The sequence below is a fragment of the Microcebus murinus genome, chromosome 2, assembly GCF_040939455.1.
Source record: "Microcebus murinus isolate Inina chromosome 2, M.murinus_Inina_mat1.0, whole genome shotgun sequence".
Classification (NCBI taxonomy): domain Eukaryota; kingdom Metazoa; phylum Chordata; class Mammalia; order Primates; family Cheirogaleidae; genus Microcebus; species Microcebus murinus.
The window spans coordinates 10357552-10382381 of record NC_134105.1 but is presented as its reverse complement, the minus strand read 5'-3'; the positions used below and the strand labels follow the sequence as shown (position 1 = coordinate 10382381).

Here is a 24830-nt window from a genome sequence, read left to right as displayed (position 1 = left end):
TAGGAAAGTGCTTTGCAAAAGGACAAAAGTCCTTTATGTACAGGAGGGATTCTTGTTACATACAGGGGAGTCTTCCAAGAGAGAGAAAGGGTAGAGCTGCACATACATACACAGAAAAACACACATGTACAAGTATATACATGTGCACACACATATACACGTACACACCAATGCATATACATGAACCCACTTGTGTGTGTGCATTCATACACACATGTAAATGTACACCCTGATGCAGATACACATAGCTGTGTGTGCATACATGTACATACATATATGCATGCTTTTGCACACACATACATGCGGAGGCTGACTGCCTGCTTTTCCACTCCAGCTCTCCCATGTATGAGTTGCTCAGCTGCCTCTGTGCCTCAGTTTCCTTATCTATAGAGAGGCGATAATGACAGTGCGGACTTCAGAGGGTTGTTGTGCGGGTTCAGCGAGCTTGGGACGGAGCCAGGCACGTGGTAGGCACTCACTAAATGGAGCTGTTGCCGCCGCGGTCCCCTCGCAGGTGAACATGATCGTGCTGGACAAGGACCTGGGCATCCCCAAGCCGTTCGGGCCGCAGATTGAGGAGGTGTGCTGCCTGGAGACCCACGTGCGCGCCCTGCTGGAGCCCCTGGGCCTCTTCTGCACCTTCATCGATGACATCTCCGCCTACCACAAGTTTCTGGGCGAAGTCCACTGCGGCACCAACGTGCGCAGGAAGCCCTTCACCTTCAAGTGGTGGCACATGGTGCCGTGACCTGCAGGGGCCCCGGCGCTTCCCTCCCTCCCGGAGTTCTCCAGACCCCTCGTGCCCAGAGCCTTCCTGCCCCGCCGGGAGACCTTCGGGAAGTGGGGTGGGACTTGGAAAGCCTGTGCCTTGCCCTCCCTGCGAAGGGCCTCTGTGTCCACCGAAGCCATCCCCAGGGAGCCCCCCTCTGTCCTTCCTGAGACTAGCCGGGCCGGTGCCTGCGTAGCCCTGGCATGAGCAACACAGCCCAGCCAACCCTGTACCCAAACCATTCCCCGGGGATTCTTAGTCTCTAGTCTAACACCGAGTGTGGGCAGAAGGGAAGGGGATTCTGGGCTGCCAGTTGTTCCAGTGCCCCATACTCAAGGCAGAACACATGAAAAGGGACCCCAGACCTACTTTGACCTGCCATCGTCATTTCACATCCACCTCCCTCGGCGCTCTAGGTGGCCGCTCCCAATTGTTCATTCCTCACCAGCCTCTCTCGAACCCTTTATCCTTCTCTCTGCCGTGTAGGCACCGCTGGCCAGCACTCCCCACTCCCTGAGGGTCCAAATATTTACCTGAGAACCTTCCCTGGAAATAGATTTCGTCAGAGCAGGCTTCTCATTTGCAAGATGCCTTCGTCACCTTTTCCACGGGTGCGGGCTCCCACGTGCATGCGGGTTTCTCCCCAGAGCGGCCTCCCTGCGGCCGGAGAGTGCAGTGTGCAGGGATGCCCCACGCCAGCGGTAGCCACCTTCTCTGGCCTGGTCCTCCAGTCTCTGCCGGTCCCCAACCTCCCTCCTCCCACTGCCTCGACTTCCTTCCTATCCCCGATGCCGTCTCTCCAGGCAGCTAGGCAAGAACTTCTTCCCCACCAGCCAGATTCAGATTGTCCCCAGGGCGTGATAAATGTACCTGTCCCTCCTCCCCAGACATCAGATCCCACACATGAGGACCCGGCCTGCCCTCCAGCCCAGCGGCCAGTTCAGGGCCAGCTGCCAGCCTCAGAGATGGTTTGATTGTCACCCGTGGGTGATGGTTTGAAATTCACCCGTGCATTTGCCAAAGACCCTCTCATTCGGACATATCCGGATCTGTTCCCTGGCTCCAACTGAATAAAGACTCAGCTTCCATTTTAAAAGTGCCTTTAGGGCCAGGAGGATAAATAAATTGCAATTCCACTTTGAAGGTCAAAAAGAACCGATTTATATATAACTGATGAAAAGGTTGTAAATTTATAGTCTTGGGGGAGCAGATTTTCATTTTGGATTATTTCATTCAGCCATTTCAACAAACATTTGTTGCCTGCCTACTAAGTGCCAGGCACAGTGTTGGGCTCTGTGAATACAGTGGTCAGTAGCCGACTGGACCTGGTCCCTCCCCGCATGGAATCAGTCAGTTCCCAACATGCAAAGCCCATATTTACACGGCCAGCATCTGCCCTTTCAGTGATGTGCTCTTTAGAAACGCCAGCAGCCCACTACATGCAGGAATGACACAGGGCACGAAGCTTCCTGCGAGCCAATGTCTTGGTGAAACGGGAGGGGAGGTTGAAACAGGCGCCCTTTACCCAGTCCCTAAAGCCTTCAGAAGCTGCTGTCCCCCATCTGGGGACAGTGGCTTCTGCCTTTGGAGGCCAAAGCCCCAGATCTTCTCTCCAGCCCCAGAGCTGCAAACACCAAGTGCCTATTTGAGGGTGTGTATCTGGAGACTTAGAGTTTGCCATGTGTGTGCGTTTGGTTAATGTGGGTTTATGGGCTTTCTTTCATTTTTTTCTAATCATTAGGGGAAGTGAGTGCCCCGCGTGTGGAGACAGTGTGTCTTTATAGATTTTTCTAAAGCTCTCCCCAACCGTAGCTAGGTCGGCAATTGCTGATGTTTCTGGAGCCCCCAGGACCCAGACACCTGCTCCCATGTCAGTTGCCCACCCCGCGTGACGACCCTCAGTGTGGACATGCCCCTGTGGACTCGTCGCCCTTCCCCACCCCCACTTTCTATAAACGTAGGCCTAGAACACACACGTCCGTGTTGCGAAACTCAGCTGGGTTCCTGTTTCCATCTTTATTTGGACATGTTTTCTGTAAGAGGGCAGGCGGTGTCATGGAGATGGCAAGAAGCAGAACACAGTTTCAACTTTCTGGAAAAGAGGCCGTGATGGAGATCAAAGATGTGTGGGGAAGAGCCCGACTAAAGAGCAATAAAAAACAAAATGGTCCAAGGGGAAGTCAAGTGGCTGTTGGTGTGATGTTCTTTGCTGCTTCATAGACACAGCCGGGGGTGAGGCAGGCCACACCTGGGCGCTCTCCTGATCCTGCAGCCCCTGCTGTCCCGGGTGCAGGGTCTGGGCTCTCAGCAAGGGTATCCCTAGGGTTTGGAATCCTATACACACTCAGTGGCCACCACCCAAGGTCAAGACCAAGATCCACAATAAAGTCTGTGTTTGTCTGATGGGGTTCCCCAAAAGCAGACCCTGAGATGAGCATTTGGGAACCAGTGATTTATTAAGAAAGTTCCTCCAGGAGAAGCCAGCATACGGCCTGGGGGAGCAGGACAGGAAAGGGGAAGAAGCCAGACAAGGGTGTGATCTCAGGTGAAGCCTCAGCCTGATCCCTGGAGAGGTCCGGAGCATAAACGGCACCGCAGAGCTATTCCACGTGGAGGCTGAGTCCTGGGACAGCTGCACCAGTCCGTCCTGGGCTCTGGGGACTTGGGCTCTCTGAATGGGCAAGGAGGCATCAGTAGCCCACAGGCAACCACCTGAGGAAGATCGCAGCTGTGGTTAGGAACAAAGTCACAGGAGCTGGGAAATGGCTCACACAACCAGAAAAGGATCTGGGCAGGGCACCAACAGTGTCTACTGCTCTGAGTGATATCATGTTCTTTCCATATGGAATTGTTGCACATAGGCATTTGTGATTTGACCTATGGTATCATGCAGAAATCCATACAACATAGCCATGATTAACAGGGTCTCTGTGAACAAACGCCTAAGGCCCTAAAATGGAACCACCTGGTTCATGGCTGAGCTTAGAAACTGCTTTGGATGACACCTGGGACCCTTTTCACTACTCAGCCCCGTCTTGGGCTTCTGCACTGACATCTTGGTACAACTATCTTAAGGAGCTACTGCAAAATGGAAATCACTGGTTCTCTTACTCCTAGGCTTAACCCATGCCTCCAGGCCCCTGAGACCACACTTCCCTTTTATACCCAACTGATGTGGCCCAAACCACAGCAAGGCCAATCTTTAACAGGTTTCCTGATCCATCTATTTCTGTGACTCCCCAAGGGTTGGTGGTGTGCTAAACAAACTCATTCTGGTGCTGTTTCCACATCTTGGCCACTCACCCACCTTGGAGTTGCTGAAGGTCACCATGAAACTTCTAGAATAGCACTTTCCAATAGAAATACAATATGAGCCACATATGTAATTTTAAATTCCCTAATACCCACATTTAAAAAGTGATAAGTGAGGTGGCTCACACTTGTAATCTCAGTGCTTTGGGAGGCCAAGGTGGAGGACCACTTGAGGGCAAGAGTTCAAGACCAGCCTGGGCAACATAGCAAGACCCCATCTCTACAAAAAATAATAGCCGGGCATGGTGGCGCATGCCTGCAGCCCCAGCTACTCAGAAGGCTGAGGCAGGAGGATCTCTTGAGCCCAGGAGTTTGAAGCTGTAGTGAGCTATGATCACACCACCACCCTCTAGCCTGGGTGACAGAAGAAAACTCTGTCTCTAAATAAATAGATAAAACATAAAAAGCATGTGAAATTAATTTTAATAATATATTTTCTTTAGCCTGATATACCCAAATTATGATTTCAACATGTAACCAAAATTTTAATAAGATATTTTACATTTTATTTTTTGGGGTCATAAGTCTTTGAAATCTGATGTGCATTTTATTCACATTGTATCACTATTCAGACTAGCAACATTCTTAGTGTTCAATAGCCACAAGTGGCTACCATATTAGAAGGCATTGTTCTAGAATCCTTTCTGCCAGACTGGGCCCCAGTTGTGCAAATAGGTACATTCCTTAAATCCCCAGAGTCCAGCTTCAATGAATGCAATAGTTAATAAACGTTTATTATAATACCGAAAAAAGAAACAAAATATATGTTGGCCCTTGCTGGCCCTGGCATGCATGACCTTTGCCCCTTCAGAGCATCCCCTTGCCTGAACCATGGCTGCCCCCATGTCACCAGACCTTCCTCTCTCTGCAAGGGGAGTGCCTCTGGTCAGGTCCCCTCCCACGCCCCTACTCCTGTCAAGATGGGAACCTGTGGAAAGAGACAACATCACTCCCTCCCTCTGCCCTCTTTCCCCTCACTGCTCCTGTGGTCTCCACTCAAGTCTGCATTTTAGTGGGAGATGTTCACTGGGAGTCCCAGGGGAGAGCAGCAGGGGTGCTCCTTGTCTCGACTTCCCCGTTCCAGGTGGGATCTGAGCCCTTCCTTGGCATAGCCAAAAGCCTGTGCAAGGGGGGTCTCTCCCCTGAAACAAAAAGCAGCCAGGGGTGAATTCCGCCTCCCCCGAGGGATTTATGCAGGATCTTCACCCAAGCGGCATCAGGTCCAAGGGATTAATGACAAAGTTACTGGGAACTAAATATAGCAAGTGACACCAAATGGCAGCGTGTAGGATCTCTTTCCCAGCTGGACAACCACAGACGGGGGGGACACGCCCAGGCAGCAGCTCAGCTCTGCAGCCTTTCTCAAGCCTGGCTGCTATGAGAAACCTGCCCTGTGCTTCACCCTGCCTCCCTCTGGCCAGCCGGGCTCTCCTTCAGCCTTGATCTTTGAGAAGCGAAGGCCTTCTCTGGGTAGCCTCTACGCAGACTGCCGGGTTCGGCCCAAGCCGGTTTTGCGTCAGCCCCTCGCTCTGCACAAGCTAAGGTCCACTTTATCCCCGTCCTGGGTGCAGCCCAGGACGGCTCTAACAGCCCCTGACCAGCACGCCAAGGCCCCATCACGTGCCACCATGCTACCGAGGAGATACAGTCAACCTTTAAAAGATATGTTTTGTTTTCCTCCTCATGGCAATTCCTGGCACAGAGAGTTCGGCAAATGTGTTTTGAATGAAAGAATGAAACGTCTGTTCAGCTAGGCAATGGAAGCAGAAAAATCAGCCCAACCGATTCTCAAACACTGACTGCATGCCCGACAGGTTGAAGCATACGAAATGTCATGGAGCAGGTCAGATGTTCAGATAGAGGCGATTCTGTATGGTTCAGCCTAATATTTTACAGTCATCACCTCATCTTGGTCTTGAAACAAAACTGTTATCCTCATCTTACAGATGAGGAAACTGAGGCTCAGAGAGAGGAACTGACTTGCTCAAGGTTACACATAATAGCAGAACCAGGACTCACACCCAGGTGGTCTGACTTCAGAGCCCACCCACTGAGCTCCTGCTCTTTTTTTTTTTTTTTTTTTAAGACAAGAGTCTCAGCCTGTGGCCCCAGGCTAGAGTGCCCTGGTGTCAGCCTAGCTCACAGCAACCTCAAACTCCTGGGCTCAAGTGATCCTCCTGCCTCAGCCTCCCCAGTCGCTGGGACTACAGGCATGCGCCACCATCCCCAGCTGATTTGCATACCTGCTATTGACTACATTTTGGAAACAGCTTTCTAATCCCAGTTCAGTGAGTTTTTATCCTTTTATTCACAAATGTTACCTTTGCACCAGTCATTTTTTAGCATGCCAGTTGTCCTATTAGAATCTTATCAACAAGAAAACGCCTCTCTCTTCAAGCAAGATGTCTGGAGATTATAGGATTTCTACAGACTCCTCAAAGGGAATAAAGCCCATAATGAAATGACCTTTCCATAGCTCAGACTGTGCTCTCTCTGGTCTCCAGCCCAGAATAAGACAGCACCTCTAAATCATGAAAGGCAAATTATATTCATTCACCAATCTACTCATTCTTTTTTTCTATTAACATTTGCTAAGCATCTACTGTGTGTAAAACTAGACTGTTCCTATAATTTTTCATCTAAACCAGGACAAATCTGAGAGCTCAAGGGGGCCTATGAATAATTCCACCAGGACAACAGGTGAATCCAGAACTACACTTGGCAAACCAGGATGTCCGTTCTCCCTAGAAAACTCTATGTGTAAGACATGATCTCATCCCTCAAGGAGCTGACAGCTGAGTCAGGGAGACAGGAGAGCAGGGAGGCAGACTCATGCAGTAGGCACTTCATAAATGTTTGTTGACTGGAGGAATGAATGAGATACAAAAAGCTATGGAATCATGTGCACGCGCACACGCACACACACAAATCTTTCCTGGGGGGAGAAAGACCAAGGATGGCCTTGATGTTCCTTTGGGCCAGGGTGAGTGACTGTTGAATGAATATAGGAATGAATGATTGGGCAGAGAGGGGAGGAGGGGCTGGAAGCTGAGTAGGAACACACGGGGGTGCAAGTGTGTAAAATGTTTGGGAAATTGTGACCATCGTGAGTGGCTAAAATATAGACTACAGTCCTGCTGGAAATACTGTTGGGGAGGGATGAGGGTATGCAGGTGGGAGGGCAGGTGGTTAGACATGCAGGTGGCAGGGCAGGCGACAGGGGTATGTGGTCAAGGGCTGAGAGTTAGGACCAATAAAAACAGAGAAAAGAAACCACAACAACAAAAACTTGAGGTTAGGAACTTTTCCCAACCAGGAGCATGCACAGAAGCTAGGAGCTTATGACCAAAGGTAACCTTTCCCTCATTAACATAGTAAAACTCTCACCCCCTAGAGCCAGCCAGACAAGGACAGAAAACGGGAGGGTACCTGATTCTGGAATCTCCACCCACTTCCCCAAAAAGACATGAATATTCCACCCCCAGCTTAACATATTATTAGTGATTAGCATAAAGGACAGACCCTAACCCTGGGATGATGCTGTTCCTTATGGGAGCAGTCTACTCTACTGACTTTGAGAGTGTACTATACCTTTGTTCTAAAGACCCTGTCTTTATTTTTTATTTTTTTATTTTTTTATTTTGAGACAGAGTCTCACTTTGTTGCCCAGGCTAGAGTGAGTGTCGTGGCGTCAGCCTAGCTCACAGCAACCTCAATCTCCTGGGCTGAAGCAATCCTGCTGCCTCAGCCTCCCGAGAAGCTGGGACTACAGGCATGCGCCACCATGCCCGGCTAATTTTTTTCTATATATATTAGTTGGCCAATTAATTTCTTTCTATTTATAGTAGAGACGGGGTCTCGCTCTTGCTCAGGCTGGTTTCGAATCCTGAGCTCAAACGATCCATCCGCCTCGGCCTCCCAGAGAGCTAGGATTACAGGTGTGAGCCACCGCGCCCGGCCCAAAAGACCCTGTCTTTAAAGTGAGGGTCATCTCCACTCACAGGAACAGAAGTGCTCCTCTCTTCCTGGAATTTACTTCAGCTTTGCAACAAAAGCTGCTTGTGTGGAAGTGCTTCGTGTCTGTCATCAGTCTGTTGCACCAGCCACGCTTGCGATTCTTCCAAGCAAGGAGACAAAGAACCACACCTGACAATACTAGGGTTTGGGCACTGGAAACCCTCAGAAAGTTTGGGGCAGCTGCCATCGCTAATCAAGCCTGTATTTTAGAAAGCTGGCAGTAAATATACATTTCTTTATTGCTATTAAGCTAATAGGAAAAACATTTTTAAGAAACTGCTCGAGGAATGGTCACACTATGGTACATCCCTAAATGTTGCAGCACATAAGATGAAATAGATCTATGTGCACTAACATGGAAAGACCTCTAAGACACGGCACTTGATGAGAAAGTGGCAGGTTGCAGAACATGTATATTACCATTTGTATTTAAAAAAAAAAAAAAAGAACAGCAAGCAAAGCCATGCGTTTCTGTAGAAACATACATATGTATATACAGGCAAAGAAAAAGATCTGGAAGCAAGCCCGTGAAACTGACAATAGCAATCACCCCTGGGAAAGGAAGTGTGACTGAGGGGATTTAAAGTTTATCTATATTGCTAGAAATTATTACATAGTGAGAATTTAATTACACATGTATAGTAGTTTTAAATAATTTTTAAAGCTGCCCCAAATCCTTGGCATTGTATTCATGCTGAAGTCTCCCCATCCTGATTAGCATAATCTATTCCCCCTAATAATGCAAAGTTCTCTCTGCTTCCCCCCAGCTGGGCTTCCCACCACCAGTTTAAGATTGATAGCTCCTCGCAGATACTAATTCATTTAATCCTCCTCCCTGCAAGGTGACTCTGACTCTCCCCCGCCCCCATTTTACACACTAGGAAACTAATGCACAGAGAGGTTAAGTTATATGCTCAAGGTCACAGAGTAAATGGCTGATACAACATGGTATATGAGCCCCCAAAGGCCTGCACACTGAACCATTGCACCTCCCTGCCTCCCTGAAAGGTGGAATTGCCTTTAACATTCTGCACCTCTCTGCTGGTTTTGCTTGCAGTCGTCTGACAGGTAGCCTCTACAGTTATCAATAATATTTACCACTGTGCCTTTCTGCATTTCATTTGCACGGCTCTGTCTCTGACAAGAGGGCCGGTGCTCAAAATCCAGATGCAGCTGGAAAGGGAGCTGCTGTGTTTACAAAGTACACACCCACACACACCCGGAGGACCAAAGGAACTGCTCATTGGCGCGCTTGCTGGTGAGGTGGCAGGTACACGGGAACGAGGCAGAGGTGCGCAGGGTGGACGAGCTCTGATTTACGTGTGTGTGTGTGTGTGTGTGTGTGTGTGTGTGTGTGTGTGTGTGTGTGTGTGTGTGTGGTGCAGGGCCCAGCAGCACGACAGTCCCCGGGAGGCCTGGGCGCTCGCTAAGTCCCAGCGGCAGCTGAGCTGGCTTCAGCGGCGGGAGCCGCAGCCCCGTCTGGAGCGGGGGCGGCGCAGGACTTTCTGCTCCGGGAGTTCCGCAGAGGCTGCTCTTGAAATCGGAGAAGCCTGTAGCGTATCATTGTCCTCATCCCACTCAAAGAGAATATTTTGAGAAGTCTAATTATAAGGTGGGGCTCGCGTGGGCCGAGGGCTGAGATAAGCCCTCCCCGCGGCAGGTTGGCACGGTCTGTGGGGCCAGGGAGCCCTGGGCGCGTGTGCGGGGCGACGGCGCCCCCTGCAGGTGGCCCGGAGTGGCCGCCACCACCGCGTCCCCAAAGGCCGACCTCGTGCTGCGTGACCTGGGGCGAGCTGTTGACCCGGTCTGAGGTTCGGTTGCCTCAGCTGTCAGTGAAGGACAGTAATCTCTCCCTTGTGGGGTTGCTGTGACTACGAGAGAGAGAAACCCTGCCCGGGGCCCGGGACGCGGCGGTGCTCCAGATGCGGCGGCCACAAGCAGCAGCCGCCCTGTCGTTCCCATTATGACACGACCCGCGGTACCAGCGGCCATCGAGTGACCCCGCACAGGGGCGAAGCGCTTCTCAGGGCGACAGTTGGCAGGGGCGGGGTGGGGGCCAGGCGGCTGGCTGGCATTCTGATTTGCCAGCCATGTCTGAATCCCATTCCGGGAGACTGCTTTTATCTCCTCTTGTCCCCAGAGCCCCACGGTGCCTGGTGGCACAGCTCCCCAGAAGGAAAATGCCCTGGCCAGGGAGCTGAAGGGAACTCGGAGGTGTTTTCACAGCCCACAGCGGTGCAGGGCCTGCTCGCGTTGACCCACAAAAGTGGCTCCTTCTGCCACTGAAGGGGCAGGAAGAGGCTTTGTCACCTGCTGTGATTCAGCCCAGAGCCTCTCTGCGGTGGGGGGCAGGGGGTCGCCCACTTTTCCCTTGTAGGTCAGAGGGCTGGGCCAGGTGGAGGCCTGGGCTGAGGAGGTTGACTAACCTTCCCTCCCCTTCCTCCTCCATTCCTGCCCACCCAGGCTCTCTCTCTACTTCCTCTCTGGTCCCCCAAATGCACCCAACCCCCTTGATGTACCCTAAAAGTTCTCTGATGCTAATAACTACAGGGAAACAAACAGTGGTTAGCGAGACTGAGATACAGTGGAAACTTTACCAACAACAGCAACAAAAAAAAATAGTAAAAGGAAGAGTAGTCTCTGGTCTCCACCAGGATAAAAAGAAACAGAGGTCGAGTGTGGTGGCTCATGCCTGTAATCCTAGCAATCTGGGAGGCCGAGGCAGGAGGATTAAGTCCAGGAGTTCAAGACCAGCCTGAGCAAGAATGAGACCCCATCTCTGTTTGTGTAAATAAATATTATTTATTTTGATTACCAAGTTTTTTGTCTCTCTTAAATGTAGTGCCTAATGTGAATGCCTCACTTCCCTCGCCCCAGTCTTGGCTCTGAGAATTGATACTGCCTGAGTGCTCACTGGGCTTCCTCCTTTCCTACCTACCCACCCCACCCCCCAGCTCTTCTTTCACCTTCTATGAGAAACAGGGACAGCTCATCCTCTGTTTTTATTTATTCCTCCATTCAACCAGCCAACAAACACTGCACACCTACTGCGTGCCAGGTCCCGTGCGAAGCACTCTGAAAACAAAGATGAATTCACTTATTCATTAAATATTTATTGGCCACCTCCTAGGGTCGCTGTGCCAGCCTCTGGGAATACAACAGACAAACAGAGTTCTTGACCTCTGGCATGGGTGGTTCCAACAATAAATATATTCATAAAGAATTAAAAACAAATTTTCAGATAGCAATAAGTTCTATGAAAGAAAATAATAAAATAGAGTGAATGGGCCAAGCCCACAAAATGCCCACAGTCTGGGGAGGCAGATATATAAACGGGTAATTGTTAAGCCAAGTGCTGTGTCCATGGTGGCCCAGGCAGAGGATATTTTTGTGGGTGGCCAAGGCACACTTTCCTAAGGGAGGAGAGAGTGGGAGCTGGATCTGCAAATCAGCCACGTGAGGAAGGAGGAAAGGACACTTCAGATCCAAGACACAGACGTGAGCAGAAGGATGGAGGTGGGAACAAGGTAGGGAACAGAGTGGGCTGTATCACAGGGACAGATGAGACTGGAGGGGCCCATGGGTGGCCTGGGAGGCTGTGGCGGGAGTTGGTGGTTGACTGGATGTGGAGGGGGAGACGACTCAAGGATGGCACCAGGTTACTAGCTTGGGGACCAGGTAGATGGTGGTGCCAATAAGAGCAGAAGTATAAGCTCTTCAGGTGAGATGTACAATTTGGGACAGGCTGGGTTTTAAGGGCCACTGGGACACCCAGATGGAGATGCCCAGAGACAGCTGGGTAAAGAGAAAAGATCAGCTGACAGACAAAAGAAAGGAATAGCCCACTGGTCAAAGGCAAGTGCAATCCCGAATGTTAGATGAGAAGGCCCCAGAGCCCCACCACAGGGATCAGTTAGGGTGAGGTGGGTTTTTCTCAGAGGCACATAAACCTCCTAGTCAAGGAAATCATGTGATATTTCCTCCTAAATCCAATCTTCTTTAGCTCCCTGGCTTGGTGGGAACTTAGGTGGCCCTAAAGTACAAGACACTAGAATATAGTTGATTGTACAAATGGCAGTTCAGATGACATAATGATTTTTGGTTTTAATTTAATTGGGGACATGATTTCCAGCCCTTGGAGAAGAAAGAGCGCCTAAAGCAAAGTTCTCACCCAAGCTGCTCTGCTCTCCCACTATCCGAAGACTGAGAGAGTCTGTAAAATGGGGACAGTTTTTCCAACCCAAAATGAGGACTAAATGAGAACTAAATGAGACTATTTACGTAAACACATTTGTAAGTGATGAGGCTCAGTAAAAACACAAAGTGTCTAACAGACTGTCTAGTGAAAGGCAATATGTCACTCTCTAGACGGAAACAAACAAACCAAAAATCTTTGGATCTTATCAGGAGGACACCTTGGGAAAATATGTTGGGAGCAGGCCATGAAAATATCTAAGCCCTTCTGCAGCTGTGCCTTTCTGGAATCCCAAAGTTCAGGGCGGAGGTACAGCCGCCCAGGAATTTATTTCTCCATAACTTTGAGCTTCCCAAATCCTCACGAAGCCCAGGAATGATGTGACTGCAGGGCACGAGGGCCCATTGGCACCAAGAGCCCCTCCATAAATCAAGGTCTCACTTCTGCTGTCCTCAGACTGCTTTTTCCAAGGTGACCTGAGCAAAGTAAAAGGGTAGTCATTTATCTATGGGTGACATCTGCCTTTGAGATAAAGAACCCTGAAAAAGCCAACAGGACCAATTCTCAATATGTCCTTTGGAGGGAGAGGACACTCTTCCTTCAGCTCAAAAGAAAATTCAATCAGGAGGAGTTAGCTGGAGAGTGACAGTCTCCCCATGATATCAGCCAATTTGGGTGGCCCAAGAGGCCCCTGGGGACAGACTGGAGGAGCCCTATTTCAGTGCTGAATCACCCCAGGGAAAAGTCAAGGTGACTTCAGCCTGGTCACCAGTTACCTGCAAAGCAGCCATGTGAATCACAGAATCTTCAATCAGCTGGCCCAGCACCCTAATGGTTAAGGCAAGGAAACTATATGCCAGAGATGAGGAGGGACGTGTTCAAGGTCACACAGCATCAGAAAGATTTAAGTAAGAGTCAGGGGTCCAGGCCTCACTACACACCTCCTCTAAAGAGGCCACAGCCGAGGGCCCCAGAAACTTAGCCCATCCAACCAATTTGTCCGGCCACCTTCATTTCCCCAGTAGCATCTAAATAAGCTGTGAGTGTGGAAACCAACGACCAAGAAATGTCAAAAACAAGCAGGCAGAAAGGGAAAAACATCACTCCTGGGGAGAACCGGGACCTGCAAAGTTAACGACCTCCTTAGACACCTGGGGTGACTGAAGAGATCCAGTGACTTGGAGGACCCAGGCCCTGTCTGCCCAAAGTAATCAAGTCCCCAAGCGAGGCAAGCTCTGAGTGGGTCCATGGAAGGCGCTGGGAAAACAGCTGAGAGTATGGAAACAAAACACAAAACAAAAAAGCCTCCCTCACAGGACTGTTGTGGGGATTAAGTGAGACAACGAGGCATAATGTTTGGCTCAGAGTAGAAACAGGTTCTGAGGCTAAATGGCAAAGGAAGCCACCAAGGACCGAGTGCCTTCTCTGTGCAACCTCGTTTCACAGAGCAGAGCTGGCTGCGTTTATTTCATCTCCACCATTAGAGAGCAAATTCACTGCGCGCAGCGGCTGCCGGGCTGTGCACTCCCGCAGCCTCCCAGCGCCTGGCACCTGCCACCTGGTAGGTACTCCATCCATATTTCTGAATGAATGCATGAGTGAACGAATGAATGACGCCTTTGCCAGTCATCTTTGAAATCACCTCAGTTCATTCACCAACAGTCCCGATTTGCCCAGGACTCTCGGTGCTAAAACCTGGACAGCCTCAGGCAAACTGCACCTTATGTGGCAGACATGTCTAACTGGAGCCACTAAACGTCAGAGATGAGTGATAAGACGACAAATTTTATTTATTTTTTTTTTTTGAGACAGAGTCTCGCTTTGTTGTCCAGGCTAGAGTGAGTGCCGTGGTGTCAGCCTCGCTCACAGCAACCTCAATCTCCTGGGCTCAAGCGATCCTCCTGCCTCAGCCTCCCGAGTAGCTGGGACTACAGGCATGCGCCACCATGCCCGGCTAATTTTTTATATATATATATCAGTTGGCCAATTAATTTCTTTCTATTTATAGTAGAGATGGGGTCTCGCTCTTGCTCAGGCTGGTTTTGAACTCCTGACCTTGAGCAATCCGCCCGCCTCGGCCTCCCAAGAGCTAGGATTACAGGCGTGAGCCACCGCGCCCGGCCAAGATGACAAATTTTAACGAAGAAAGGGGTTAAAATTGGGGCAGGGATTCGGCTGGAGGTTCCGCCCCCTCTTCGGTTTAGCCCCACCCCTTTTAGGCCGCCCTCCCCGGGACTCCTCCCCCTTTGTCTGGGAAGGTCACCTTAGGAACGCGAGAGGCCAAATGGGCATGCGCCGCCTTGACAGCTACTGCGCACGCTCGCTTTGGCTTGCTCGGCGTTCCCTCCTCCCGCCCAGAAAACCGGAAGCGGCCTCCCACTCGGTGGCTCCTTAGCGGCTAGAAGGTCCGCGGTGTTCAACAGGGCGCCGGCGGAGGGCGACCTCAGGGTTAAGCGGTGGGGCTGACGTCAGGAGCCAAGATGGCGGCGGTGATCGGACTCTCCTTGAGGCGCCGGTTTCCGGCCACAACCCTTGGCGGAGCCTGCCTACAGGTAAGCCCGGAGCTGAGGGGAGAGAAGAGGCAGGAAAGTCACGGGGACTACCTAGAGCTGAGGAGACCGCGGAGAGGCTAAGGGAGCAGTGGGCATGGCTGCAGGGAGAGGGAGGACCTCCTCCCATCTGCGCAGTGCTTGGGTTTGGCTTGGAGCATCCCTGTCAGTTATCGGTCTGCGCCTCGCAGCAGCCTGTCAGTCAGGACGGAGGCAATTTTTTAGGGATAAGGGGGAAAAAAGTGCAAAGAAGGGACTTGAATTGCTCAAGGTCAGATGGCTAGCGAATGACTGTTTGAACAAGAATCCACACTTGGCGCCCCAAGCCTTTTTTCTGCCACCAGTCTATCGCCACTGCGGAAAAGGGAGACCTGTGTGGTGTGAGGGATGGGAACTGGGAAGCAATGTCACTCCTCCGGGGCTCGAGGTCTAAGGTTAAGGACTCAGTGAAGAGGGACCGGACCAGGATTGGACATGTAAGGAAAGGACGTGTGAGTTGTTAGGGACAGGACAGGCAAAGGGAGAGATGGGGGGAAAGCACCCAGCCCGCTGAGGGGTCCGGACTGCGCGGCTGCAGGAAAGACTGGATCCCTTAAAGCAGCGTCACTCACAGTTTCACTAATATCCTGTCAGTGTTCCTGACCGTAAGGGCGCGTGATAATACTGACCTCATAGAGTTGGCATGGGTACAGAGCTTGGCGCTGTTCTTATTTATATTATTCAATGTGCAGTGATAGATTTTCCCACACCCCTAGTGTCAAGAGACTACACACTTCTATCTACATTCTAAATGGGAACATTTGTAAGGAGAGGGAAATTGCCATTGCATGTTTAAGGGACTAGGGACCTACAAATCCCTTTCAAATCTGTTTCCTCTTGTTGGCTTTTCAACAACCCTTTTAAGGTGGGCAACCAGAACCCCCTTTTGCACTTACTAAGGACATCTGTCTGTACCTGCTTTGCTGCATAACACAGTACATATTGCCAATGCCCTAATCCTAACTCTCTCCAACATGCTAATGTCAACTTGGACAAGTCATCCACTCTATCTGCATCAGTCTTTTTGGAAAGGAAAAATAAAGAGGCCCGCCTACCAGAGCCTCAATCCAATGTCCTCTGAGTGTTAAATTGGTGATTGATAATGACCTTGTTTACCAGTTCCTTTTATAGTTGCTGAGCAAACAGTTAAGTTGTAAGCCCCACCAATGAGAGTGAGTGCTAAAGCTTAGGCCACTCTTCCACGAATGAATTGTAGAAAAGGCCAGTTTCATAGGCCAATGCTTAATCCAGGCAAGGCCTTTGCAGGGCCTCCAGAAAGCAACAGAAATAGAAGAGCCCCCCCCCCCTTGTGGGAATGCACATTTATACCCACAAAAGCCATCTCAAAAGAATCCAATAATGAACTTAGTGTTTCACTTGTGGGTAATATTCAGGTTTAGGTTCTGAATTCCTTTTATGCATATAGTCTGAACTACTGAACCACAGTTCTACCTTTAAGTGTTTAACTGTAATATATTAACTGTGTTGCCTTATTTCTTCGTCTAGACTCTGAACTCAGGGCAATAACCACTCGCTTAGAGTTGTGCACCTCATTGCTCCAGTTGCCGGCAGGCTAGGATACCTATCTGCAAATCAGAATAATGTAATGCAAAGACTGATAATGTTGCCAGTATTGAAGTGCAGAATTATTTTCTGGGCTATGCTAGGCACTTGACTCTCTATCTTAAGAGGTAGATATTAATACAAGCTGCCCCTTTACAGAGGAGGAAATAGAATCAGAGAGGTTAAGTATTTGCTGAAGAACACGCAGCTAGTAAGTGATAGAGCTTGGATTTAAATCAGTGCCAACTCACACATTCCAGAAACAGCCTGTACGTTCGGTTTTCCTCACGCTTATCTTCATACAGACATTTTTGTCTTCCTTCTCTTCATTTCACTGCCTTCCTCTCCTGCCCAAATCTCTGTCTGCTCTATCCAGCTCCAAGCCTGCTCCCTAAGGAATCCTTCCTAGAGGAACAACAACTAGCCATCGGCATCATCCAGAACTCGCCCTTCTCCTCAGTCCAGTTCAGTCCAGTTGTTGATTACTTTGCTTAAGTTATAAACTGTGACGTTAATCTTATGCAAAATTTTCTTAGAATCTACTCTCTGTCTTGAATACTCATTAGTCTTGTAGATTAAGGTAGCAATGCTTTTGTAGGGTCCTATTCCATGGTGGATTTGTGGTATAAAGTGCTGGATGTAAGTAACAAAGGGAAAAGATTATGTAGTCTGATTGTATGATTTGCAGGGGTCCTTTTTAAACTTTCTAAACAGGGGGCCCTCAGACCATTGGAGGGCCGTTGGAGAGTGCGGCGCACATTCCACACATGCGCACTGTGGGCCAGGGAAGAGTTGGCTTTGCTAAGCAGGACAGGCAGCGGTGGCAAAAACACCTGGCAAGCCAGATAAATGTCCTTGGCGGGCCACATGTGGCCCTGGAGCCGTAGTTTGAGGACCCCTGGTTTAGAGTAACAACTTCTATTGTTCCTTGAATCTGTTTGGGAAAAGGAATTATCTTTTTGTGCTATTCTGTTTGTATTTGCATTTTAAGTATGGTACAACAATCTACATTTATTCAAATATAGTTAAGTCGTCTTCTTCTGGAACATCATCATAACTCTCCAAACCCCGAATTCCATCCTGAATTTCTTGCGACTCTATTTCCTTTAGAACCATGGCCCCCAATCTCTCATGTCAAGCAATAGAGCTCTCATGGGGCAGATGAGAAGGGCTGCTTGTCTTCTTTACTGCTCCATGACGAAATGCATGCGTAGTACAGATACGCTGCATAGCCACGCCCATCACTAGGTCTTATTTTTGGGGTAGGGCTTATATTGTGCAAATGCTTAGAAATCCTGCTGGGGCTTATTTTATGGATAGGTCTTATTTTCAGGGAAACACGGTACTGGTATGATAGCTAAAATGTTGGGTTTTAGAATCAAATGACCTGTGTTTGAAACCTGGCTCTGTCCTCATTTTTAAACAATGAAATAAGCAATAAAATGTTTCTCATAAAGATTAGAGATAATTTGGCACATGCTAAGGGCTCAATGGATGAAATCTATGTAACAAATTCTTAAATTTTTCTATTTAGGGAATTTTTTGGTAGATCACAGGTATCATAATCCTGTGGATTAACTCATACAGACTTAAAAATGAACAACTATGACCTTCTCTGGTCATTTCAAATTTAGTATCGTCTCTCCTCATTCTAATAAGCTCTCCCTTACCTCATCAGATATTATATAAAATACATTTTTAACTCAAAATGAATTTAAGTTAGTTGTTTTGGGAAAAAAACATGTTGAGATTTATTGATTTAAGAGATTAAGTTGTGGTACATCCTTGAATTGCTTTTTTTTTTCTTTGAGACAAGGTCTCCCTATGTTGCCCAGGCTGTTCTCAAACTCCTGGGTTCAAGGAATCCTCTCACCTCAGCCTCCCAAATAGCTGGGACTATAGCCATGCACCACCATGCCTGGCTTCTTTTTTTTTTTTTTTCTTTAATTGATTTTATCTCACATCATTCATATGAAAAGACTTTTAAAATTATTCCTAAATCAGTACTAATACAAACCTAATCCCTTTTGGAAAGATACGCATGATAGGGTCTCTTTGTAGAGTAGACATGAACAGATTAGAAAGAGGTGTTGAAGGGAACACCCATTGCAGGTAACCATAGTCATCTCTGATAGGCCTTGTGGGAGTGAAACCCGCTCAATAGAGCCTAATGCGTGTTGCCCACTGATACTACTGCTAAATCATGCTTTAGAACTATGAAGTTACAGCTGAGAACTCCAGAGTCCAAAATTCTGTTTAAAGTTCAAGTTAGATGGTAAAAAACTTGAAGGAGTCATATTTTTAAAAAGCGTATTAGGCCAGGCATGGTGGTTTACGCCTGTAATCTTAGCACTGTGGGAGGCCGAGGCGGGAGGAGCCTAGGAGTTCGAGACCAGCCTGAGCAAGAGTGAGGCCCTGTCTCTACTAAAAATATAGAAAGAAATTAGCTGGACAACTAAAAATATATATATATGCTGAGCATGGTGGCATATGCCTGTAGTCCCAGCTACTCGGGAGGCTGAGGCAGGAGGATTGCTTAAGCCCACGAGTTGGAGGTTGCTGTGAGCTAGGCTGACACCATGGCACTCTAGCCCAGGCAACAAAGACTCTGTCTCAAAAAAAAAAGGGGGGGAGGGGCCAGGCTCAGTGGCTCACGCCTGTAATCCTAGCACTCTGGGAGGCCGAGGCAGGTGGATTGCTTGAGCCCAGGAGTTCGAAACCACCCTGAGCAAGAGCGAGACCCCGTCTCTACTATAAATAGAAACAAATTAATTGGCCAACTAATATATCTAGAAAAAATTAGCCGGGCATGGTGGTGCGTGCCTGTAGTCCCAGCTACTCGGGAGGCTGAGACAGCAGGATTGCTTGAGCCCAGGAGTTTGAGGTTGCTGTGAGCTAGGCTGATGCCAGGGCACTCGCTCTAGCCTGGACAACAAAGCGAGACTCTGTCTCAAAAAGAAAAAAAAAAAAAAGGCTTATTGTCCCACTTCCCCTACTGCCTGCCTCAGGCACAGCAGCCACCCACTCCAAAAAACAGTTTCAGTTTCTTAAAAAACTAAACATGTGGTTACCATACAACCCAGCAATTACACTCCTCGGCATTTATCCAGAGAAATGAAGACTTACGTTCCCACAGAAACTTGTCCACAAATGTCCATAGCGGTTTTATTCATAGTCTCTAAAAACTGGAAACAACCCCAGTGTCCTTCAGTGGTTGCATGGTTAAACAAACTGGTACGTCGTACCGTGGAATACTACTTAACCGTGAAAAGAAATGAACTATTGATGCACCCAGCAACTTGGATGGATGAAAAAAGCCAATCCCAAAAGACTACATACTAAATGATTACATTAATATAGTGTTCTTGAAATGACGAAATTAGAGAAAGAAGAATAGATTACTGATGCTAAGGGTTAAGGAGTAGAGGAGGGAGGGTGGAAGTGGATATGGCCATAAAGGGCACATGTTAGGGGTCCTGTGGTGGTGGGAAGGGAATGTCCTGTATCCTGACTAGCATTGTCAGTATTTTGGTTGTGATAGTGTGCTACACCTTTACAAGATGTTCCCACTAGGGAGACCGGGTAAAGAGTATGTGGGATCTCAGGTTTTTTTTGTTTGTTTGTTTTTTTGAGACAGAGTCTCGCTTTGTTGTCCAGGCTAGAGTGAGTGCCGTGGCGTCAGCCTAGCTCACAGCAACCTCAAACTCCTGGGCTCAAGCAATCCTGCTGCCTCAGCCTCCCAAGTAGCTGGGACTACAGGCATGCGCCACCATGCCCGGCTAATTTTTTTTTTTTGTATATATATATATATATATATTAGTTGGCCAATTAATTTCTTTCTATTTATAGTAGAGATGGGGTCTCCCTCTTGCTCAGGCTGGTTTCGAACTCCTGACCTCGAGCAATCCGCCCACTTCGGCCTCCCAGAGTGCTAGGATTACAGGCGTGAGCCACCACGCCCGGCCTGTTTTTGTTTTTTTTTTAATTTGAGACAGTCTCACTCTGTCGTCCGGGCTACAGTACAGTGGAGTGATCATAGCTCACTGCAGCCTCAAACTCCTGGGCGCAAGCAATCCTGCAGCCTCAGCCTCCAGAGTAGCAGGGACTACAGGCACACACCACCACACCCAGCTAATTTTTTCTATCTAGCATTACAGGTGTGAGCCACCATACCCAGCCTATTGCTATTCTTTCTTTCTTTTTAAGAAACAGGATCTTTCTCTGTCACGTAGGCTAGAGTGCAGTGGCATCATCATAGCTCACTGTAATCTCAAACTCCTGGGCTCAAGCATTCTCCTGCATTAGCCTCCCAGGTAGCTGGGACTACAGGCACATGCCACTGTGCCTTGCTAGGTTTTTTATTTTGTAGAGATGGGTTCTAGCTATGTTGCTCAGGCTGGTCTCAAACTCCTGGCCTCAAGCAATGCTCCCACCTTAGCCTCTCAAAGTGCTAGGATAACAGGCATAAGCCAGTGTGCCCAGCCTAAGTATTATTTCTTATAAATGCATGTGAATCTACAATTATTTTGAAATAAAGAAGTTAATTTTTTCAAAAAGCAACAAACTGCAGTTATATGCAGTAACATGTATGAATGTCAAAAGCATTATGTTGCGTGAAAGAAGCTAGACATAAGACTATATACTGTATGATGCCATTTATATGAATTCTATAAAAGGCAGATCTCTAGCCATGGGAAGCTGGTCAGTTACCAGGACAGGGAGAGGGGACTGATGGTAAAGAAGCCTTTTGGATGGAAATGTTCTGTCATAACTGCTTTGTCAAAACTCATCACATTCTACACTTAAAACTAGTGATTTTTTTTTCTGCTGGTCAAGTGAAATAACTAATGAATTTTATTGTTATGAATTACACCTTAAATATTTTTAAAGTGCCAAAAAAAGGCGGGGGCATTAACCAAGCAAAATCAGGTGGAGCTAATGAAGCTAATATATAACTAATCCTTCCTCTTTTCACTTCCTCTAAAATACCAGAAGGTGGCGATAGCCAAACGTTCATGTCATTTTACAAAATGGGGTTTCTAGTGAAAAACATTCATTTGTAAAAATGGCTTTTCTTTTGTTCACTATCTCAGCCAGCTTGGTGATAAAGTAAAACACAGCTTTTATCCTCATTTTCATTTTCTTCTTTCATACTGATCTCTGATATATATTCAGCTTCAGTTAATTTGGGGCACTTTTTACCAGCAAGTAATAAATGCCATTATACATTTTAGTAATTCGTCTATTAACCTTTGAAGTTTTTGCTTTCTTTAACAGTTTATAAAAGAATTAGCAAGCCTGGACTATAGTCTTCATATTTCTATCTAAAATTGAGAGTTCAATTTATAATTCCCATTTGCACTGACCAGATCCTCCCCTCTCCCCTCCCGTAGTAGAAGCTCAGAAAGTCTTGATATGTGATCTCTGCCTTTGTTCATATTCTTAAACAGGAAAGAGCTTCAAGAACTAGGGAGAATGATAGTGACAGCTTAGCTGCTGATTTAGCATTATGAGTAACTGCTATACATAGAGGGGTGTTTTTGTTTTGTATGTTAATGGCTTGATGTTCAGCCTTTTAAGGTACATTTAAATGAATCACATTTTTATGTTAGTCTAATCCTTAGCTTTTGCCCCTTTCTCCAATCTTTTCTAACTATGGATTGAGCTGCTATATGCAAAGATGTGGACAAGATCTACTGGGAAATGTAAAATATAACCTGCTTGTGCCCTAAGGGAGTTTAGGACAAAAGGAGAAGACAGCACCAATAAGAGACCTGATAATATTCACAAATAAATAGGCTAGTACAGTGTTCAGAAACATGGGTTCTAGAGTCAGGTAGACCCGGTTTTTGTTTTTTTGGTTTTTTTTTTTGAGACAGAGTCTCACTTTGTTACCCAGGCCAGAGTGAGTGTCATGGCATCAGCCTAGCTCACAGTAACCTCAATCTTCTGGGCTCAAGTGATCCTCCTGCCTCAGCCTCCCGAGTAGCTGGGACTACAGGCATGCGCCACCAAGCCCGACTAATTTTTTCTATATATATTAGTTGGCCAATTAATTTTTTTCTATTTATAGTAGAGACGGGATCTCGCTCTTGCTCAGGCTGGTTTCGAACTCCTGACCTCGAGCAATCTGCCTGCCTTGGCCTCCCAGAGTGCTGGGATTACAGGCGTGACCCACCGCGCCCGGCCTGGGTTCTAATCCTGGCTTCTCCACTCACCAGCTCTGTAATCGTGGGCCAGCATTGATCACTGAACCTCATTTTTCTCATCTTTAAAATGAAGATTCAGGGGAGCAATTAATATAAAGGTTTGAATACGGTGCCTAGCAATAATGAATAGTGGCTTTCCAGGCATGGTGGCTCACGCCTATAATCCTAGCACTCTGGGAGGCCAAGGCAGACAGATTGCTCGAGGTCAGGAGTTCGAAACCAGCCTGAGCAAGAGCAAGACCCCGTCTCTACTAAAAATAGAAAGAAATCAATTGACCAACTAAAAATATATATAGAAAAAATTAGCCGGGCATGGTGGCGCATGCCTGTAGTCCCAGCTACTCAGGAGGCTGAGGCAGGAGGATAGCTTTAGCCCAGGAGTTTGAGGTTGCCGTGAGCTAGGCTGACACCACGGCACTCACTCTAGCCTGCGCAACACAGTGAGACTCTGTCTCAAAAATAAATAAATAAATAAAATAAAAATAGATATCAATTTAAATGTAAAACTTTTGAGGGAAACAAGAGCACCTTTTTTGCAAATGTGTTCTTAAGTGTTCTGGTTGGAGGAAGGAGAGAAGTTGGAGGCCCACCCACTAAACCTGACCCACTTAACAGCAGCCCCTGAGGTGGCTCCAAGATTCCTTGGCCCACTGCGTGAAACCTACTGGCAGAGACTGTAAATTCTAGAGAGATGTGATAAATCGTTAAAGAGAATAGAACTTGACTCTTTGTTAGTTCCCTAAATTTATTTATATTGTGTTCAAAGTACTTTTTATCTTGTTTTCTGCCCTAGTTTTAAAACACTAGCATCTTGTTTTGATAAAACTGCTGTATTTTTCTAACCAGTTTCCCCACATCTATTCTGAAAATTCTCCCTTCATAACCACTGATATCCTTTATAAAACATTTTTCTTATGTCAATCTTCTGATTAAGAATTTTTGTTAACTTCTTATTGCTCTTAGGATAAAATCAAAACCCAGCTCACAAGTCTTTCTTTTCTTTCTCACATCTGCTGCTTTCCCATCCTTCCTCAAGCCACCTGCTTCCTACTGGACTGTGTTTAGATTTTGACAGGTGCCGTGCTCCCCGCACCAGGCCTGTACCACCGCATCCTCCCTCCCCTCAATCCCTCATCATCAAGCCTCAGCTTAAGCAGCACTCAAGGGGGCCTTCTCTGACCTCTTACACACGTTTAAGTCTCTGCTGTACTTGTCCAGAGCTCCTTGTACCTTCCCATCAGTATCACTCTTTACACTTTATTATGAATATTTAATTTCACTCTTGTTCACTACAAAGTTCTGTGAAGATAAAGGTTTTGTCTGTTTTATTAAGTGCTGTATCACCAGCTCCTTGTACCATGTCTGGCATATGATAAGTGCTTTTAATATGTATTAAGTGCTTTTAATATGGAGTGACCGTACCTTTCCCAAGAAGATTATGTATCAGTAATCTGTGGGTTTATATCCAGTATTATATTTATTATGCTAGCTAAACGGAGGTATTATGCTAGCTAAATGGAGTTATTTTGCATTTTTAATGTTTTTTCCTTTTTATGAACTTTTTAAAATTTCAGTCCTGCAGAGGGGCGCAGACAGCTGCAGCCACAGCTCCCCGGATCAAGAAATTTGCCATCTATCGATGGGACCCAGACAAGGCTGGCGATAAACCTCGTATGCAGACTTATGAAATTGATCTGAATAAGTGAGTATCTCTGTGAAAACCAGTTATTTGATAAAAGAAGGAGAGCTCTTGATGTGATTCAGGGACATACTTTTCACATCCCTAGGCTTAAAAATCTGAGATCATCCAATGGCTATGGAATCTGTTATCTGTTTTTAAAACAAGAATGAAGTAGGTACCTGACTCATAAAAATAATACTAAAAAATATAACATGCTGGACATGGTGGCTCATGCCTATAATCCCAGGGCTTTAGGAGGCCAAGGCAGGAGGATTGCTTGAGGCCAGATGAAGACCAGCCTGGCCAACATAGCAAAACCTCATCTCTACAAAAAAAAATTTTTTTTTTAATCAGCTGAGCATAGTGGTATGTGCCTATAGTCCCAACTACTTAGGAGGCTGAGGTGGGAAGATCTCTTGAGCCTAGGAGTTCTAGGTTACGATGAGCTATGATCATGCCACTGTATTCCAACCTGGGTATCAGAGCAAGACCTGTC

At 47.4% G+C, this 24830-nt stretch overlaps 2 protein-coding genes across 2 annotated transcripts in view; both read left to right on the top strand.

Annotated features, from left to right (window-relative positions):
* PADI2 (peptidyl arginine deiminase 2) overlaps nucleotides 1-2948 on the top strand; it is a 48032-nt gene extending 45084 nt beyond the window's left edge. Inside the window, exon 16 of the mRNA XM_012763099.3 lies at nucleotides 515-2948. Within this exon, the coding sequence (XP_012618553.2) occupies nucleotides 515-748 (234 nt within the window). The 3' untranslated portion in view covers nucleotides 749-2948. The remainder of the gene's footprint in view (nucleotides 1-514) is intronic.
* Nucleotides 2949-14609: 11661 nt separating this feature from the next.
* SDHB (succinate dehydrogenase complex iron sulfur subunit B) overlaps nucleotides 14610-24830 on the top strand; it is a 30497-nt gene continuing 20276 nt past the window's right edge. Inside the window, exons 1-2 of the mRNA XM_012763100.2 lie at nucleotides 14610-14845; nucleotides 24228-24355. Of these exons, the coding sequence (XP_012618554.1) occupies nucleotides 14774-14845; nucleotides 24228-24355 (200 nt within the window). The 5' untranslated portion in view covers nucleotides 14610-14773. The remainder of the gene's footprint in view (nucleotides 14846-24227; nucleotides 24356-24830) is intronic.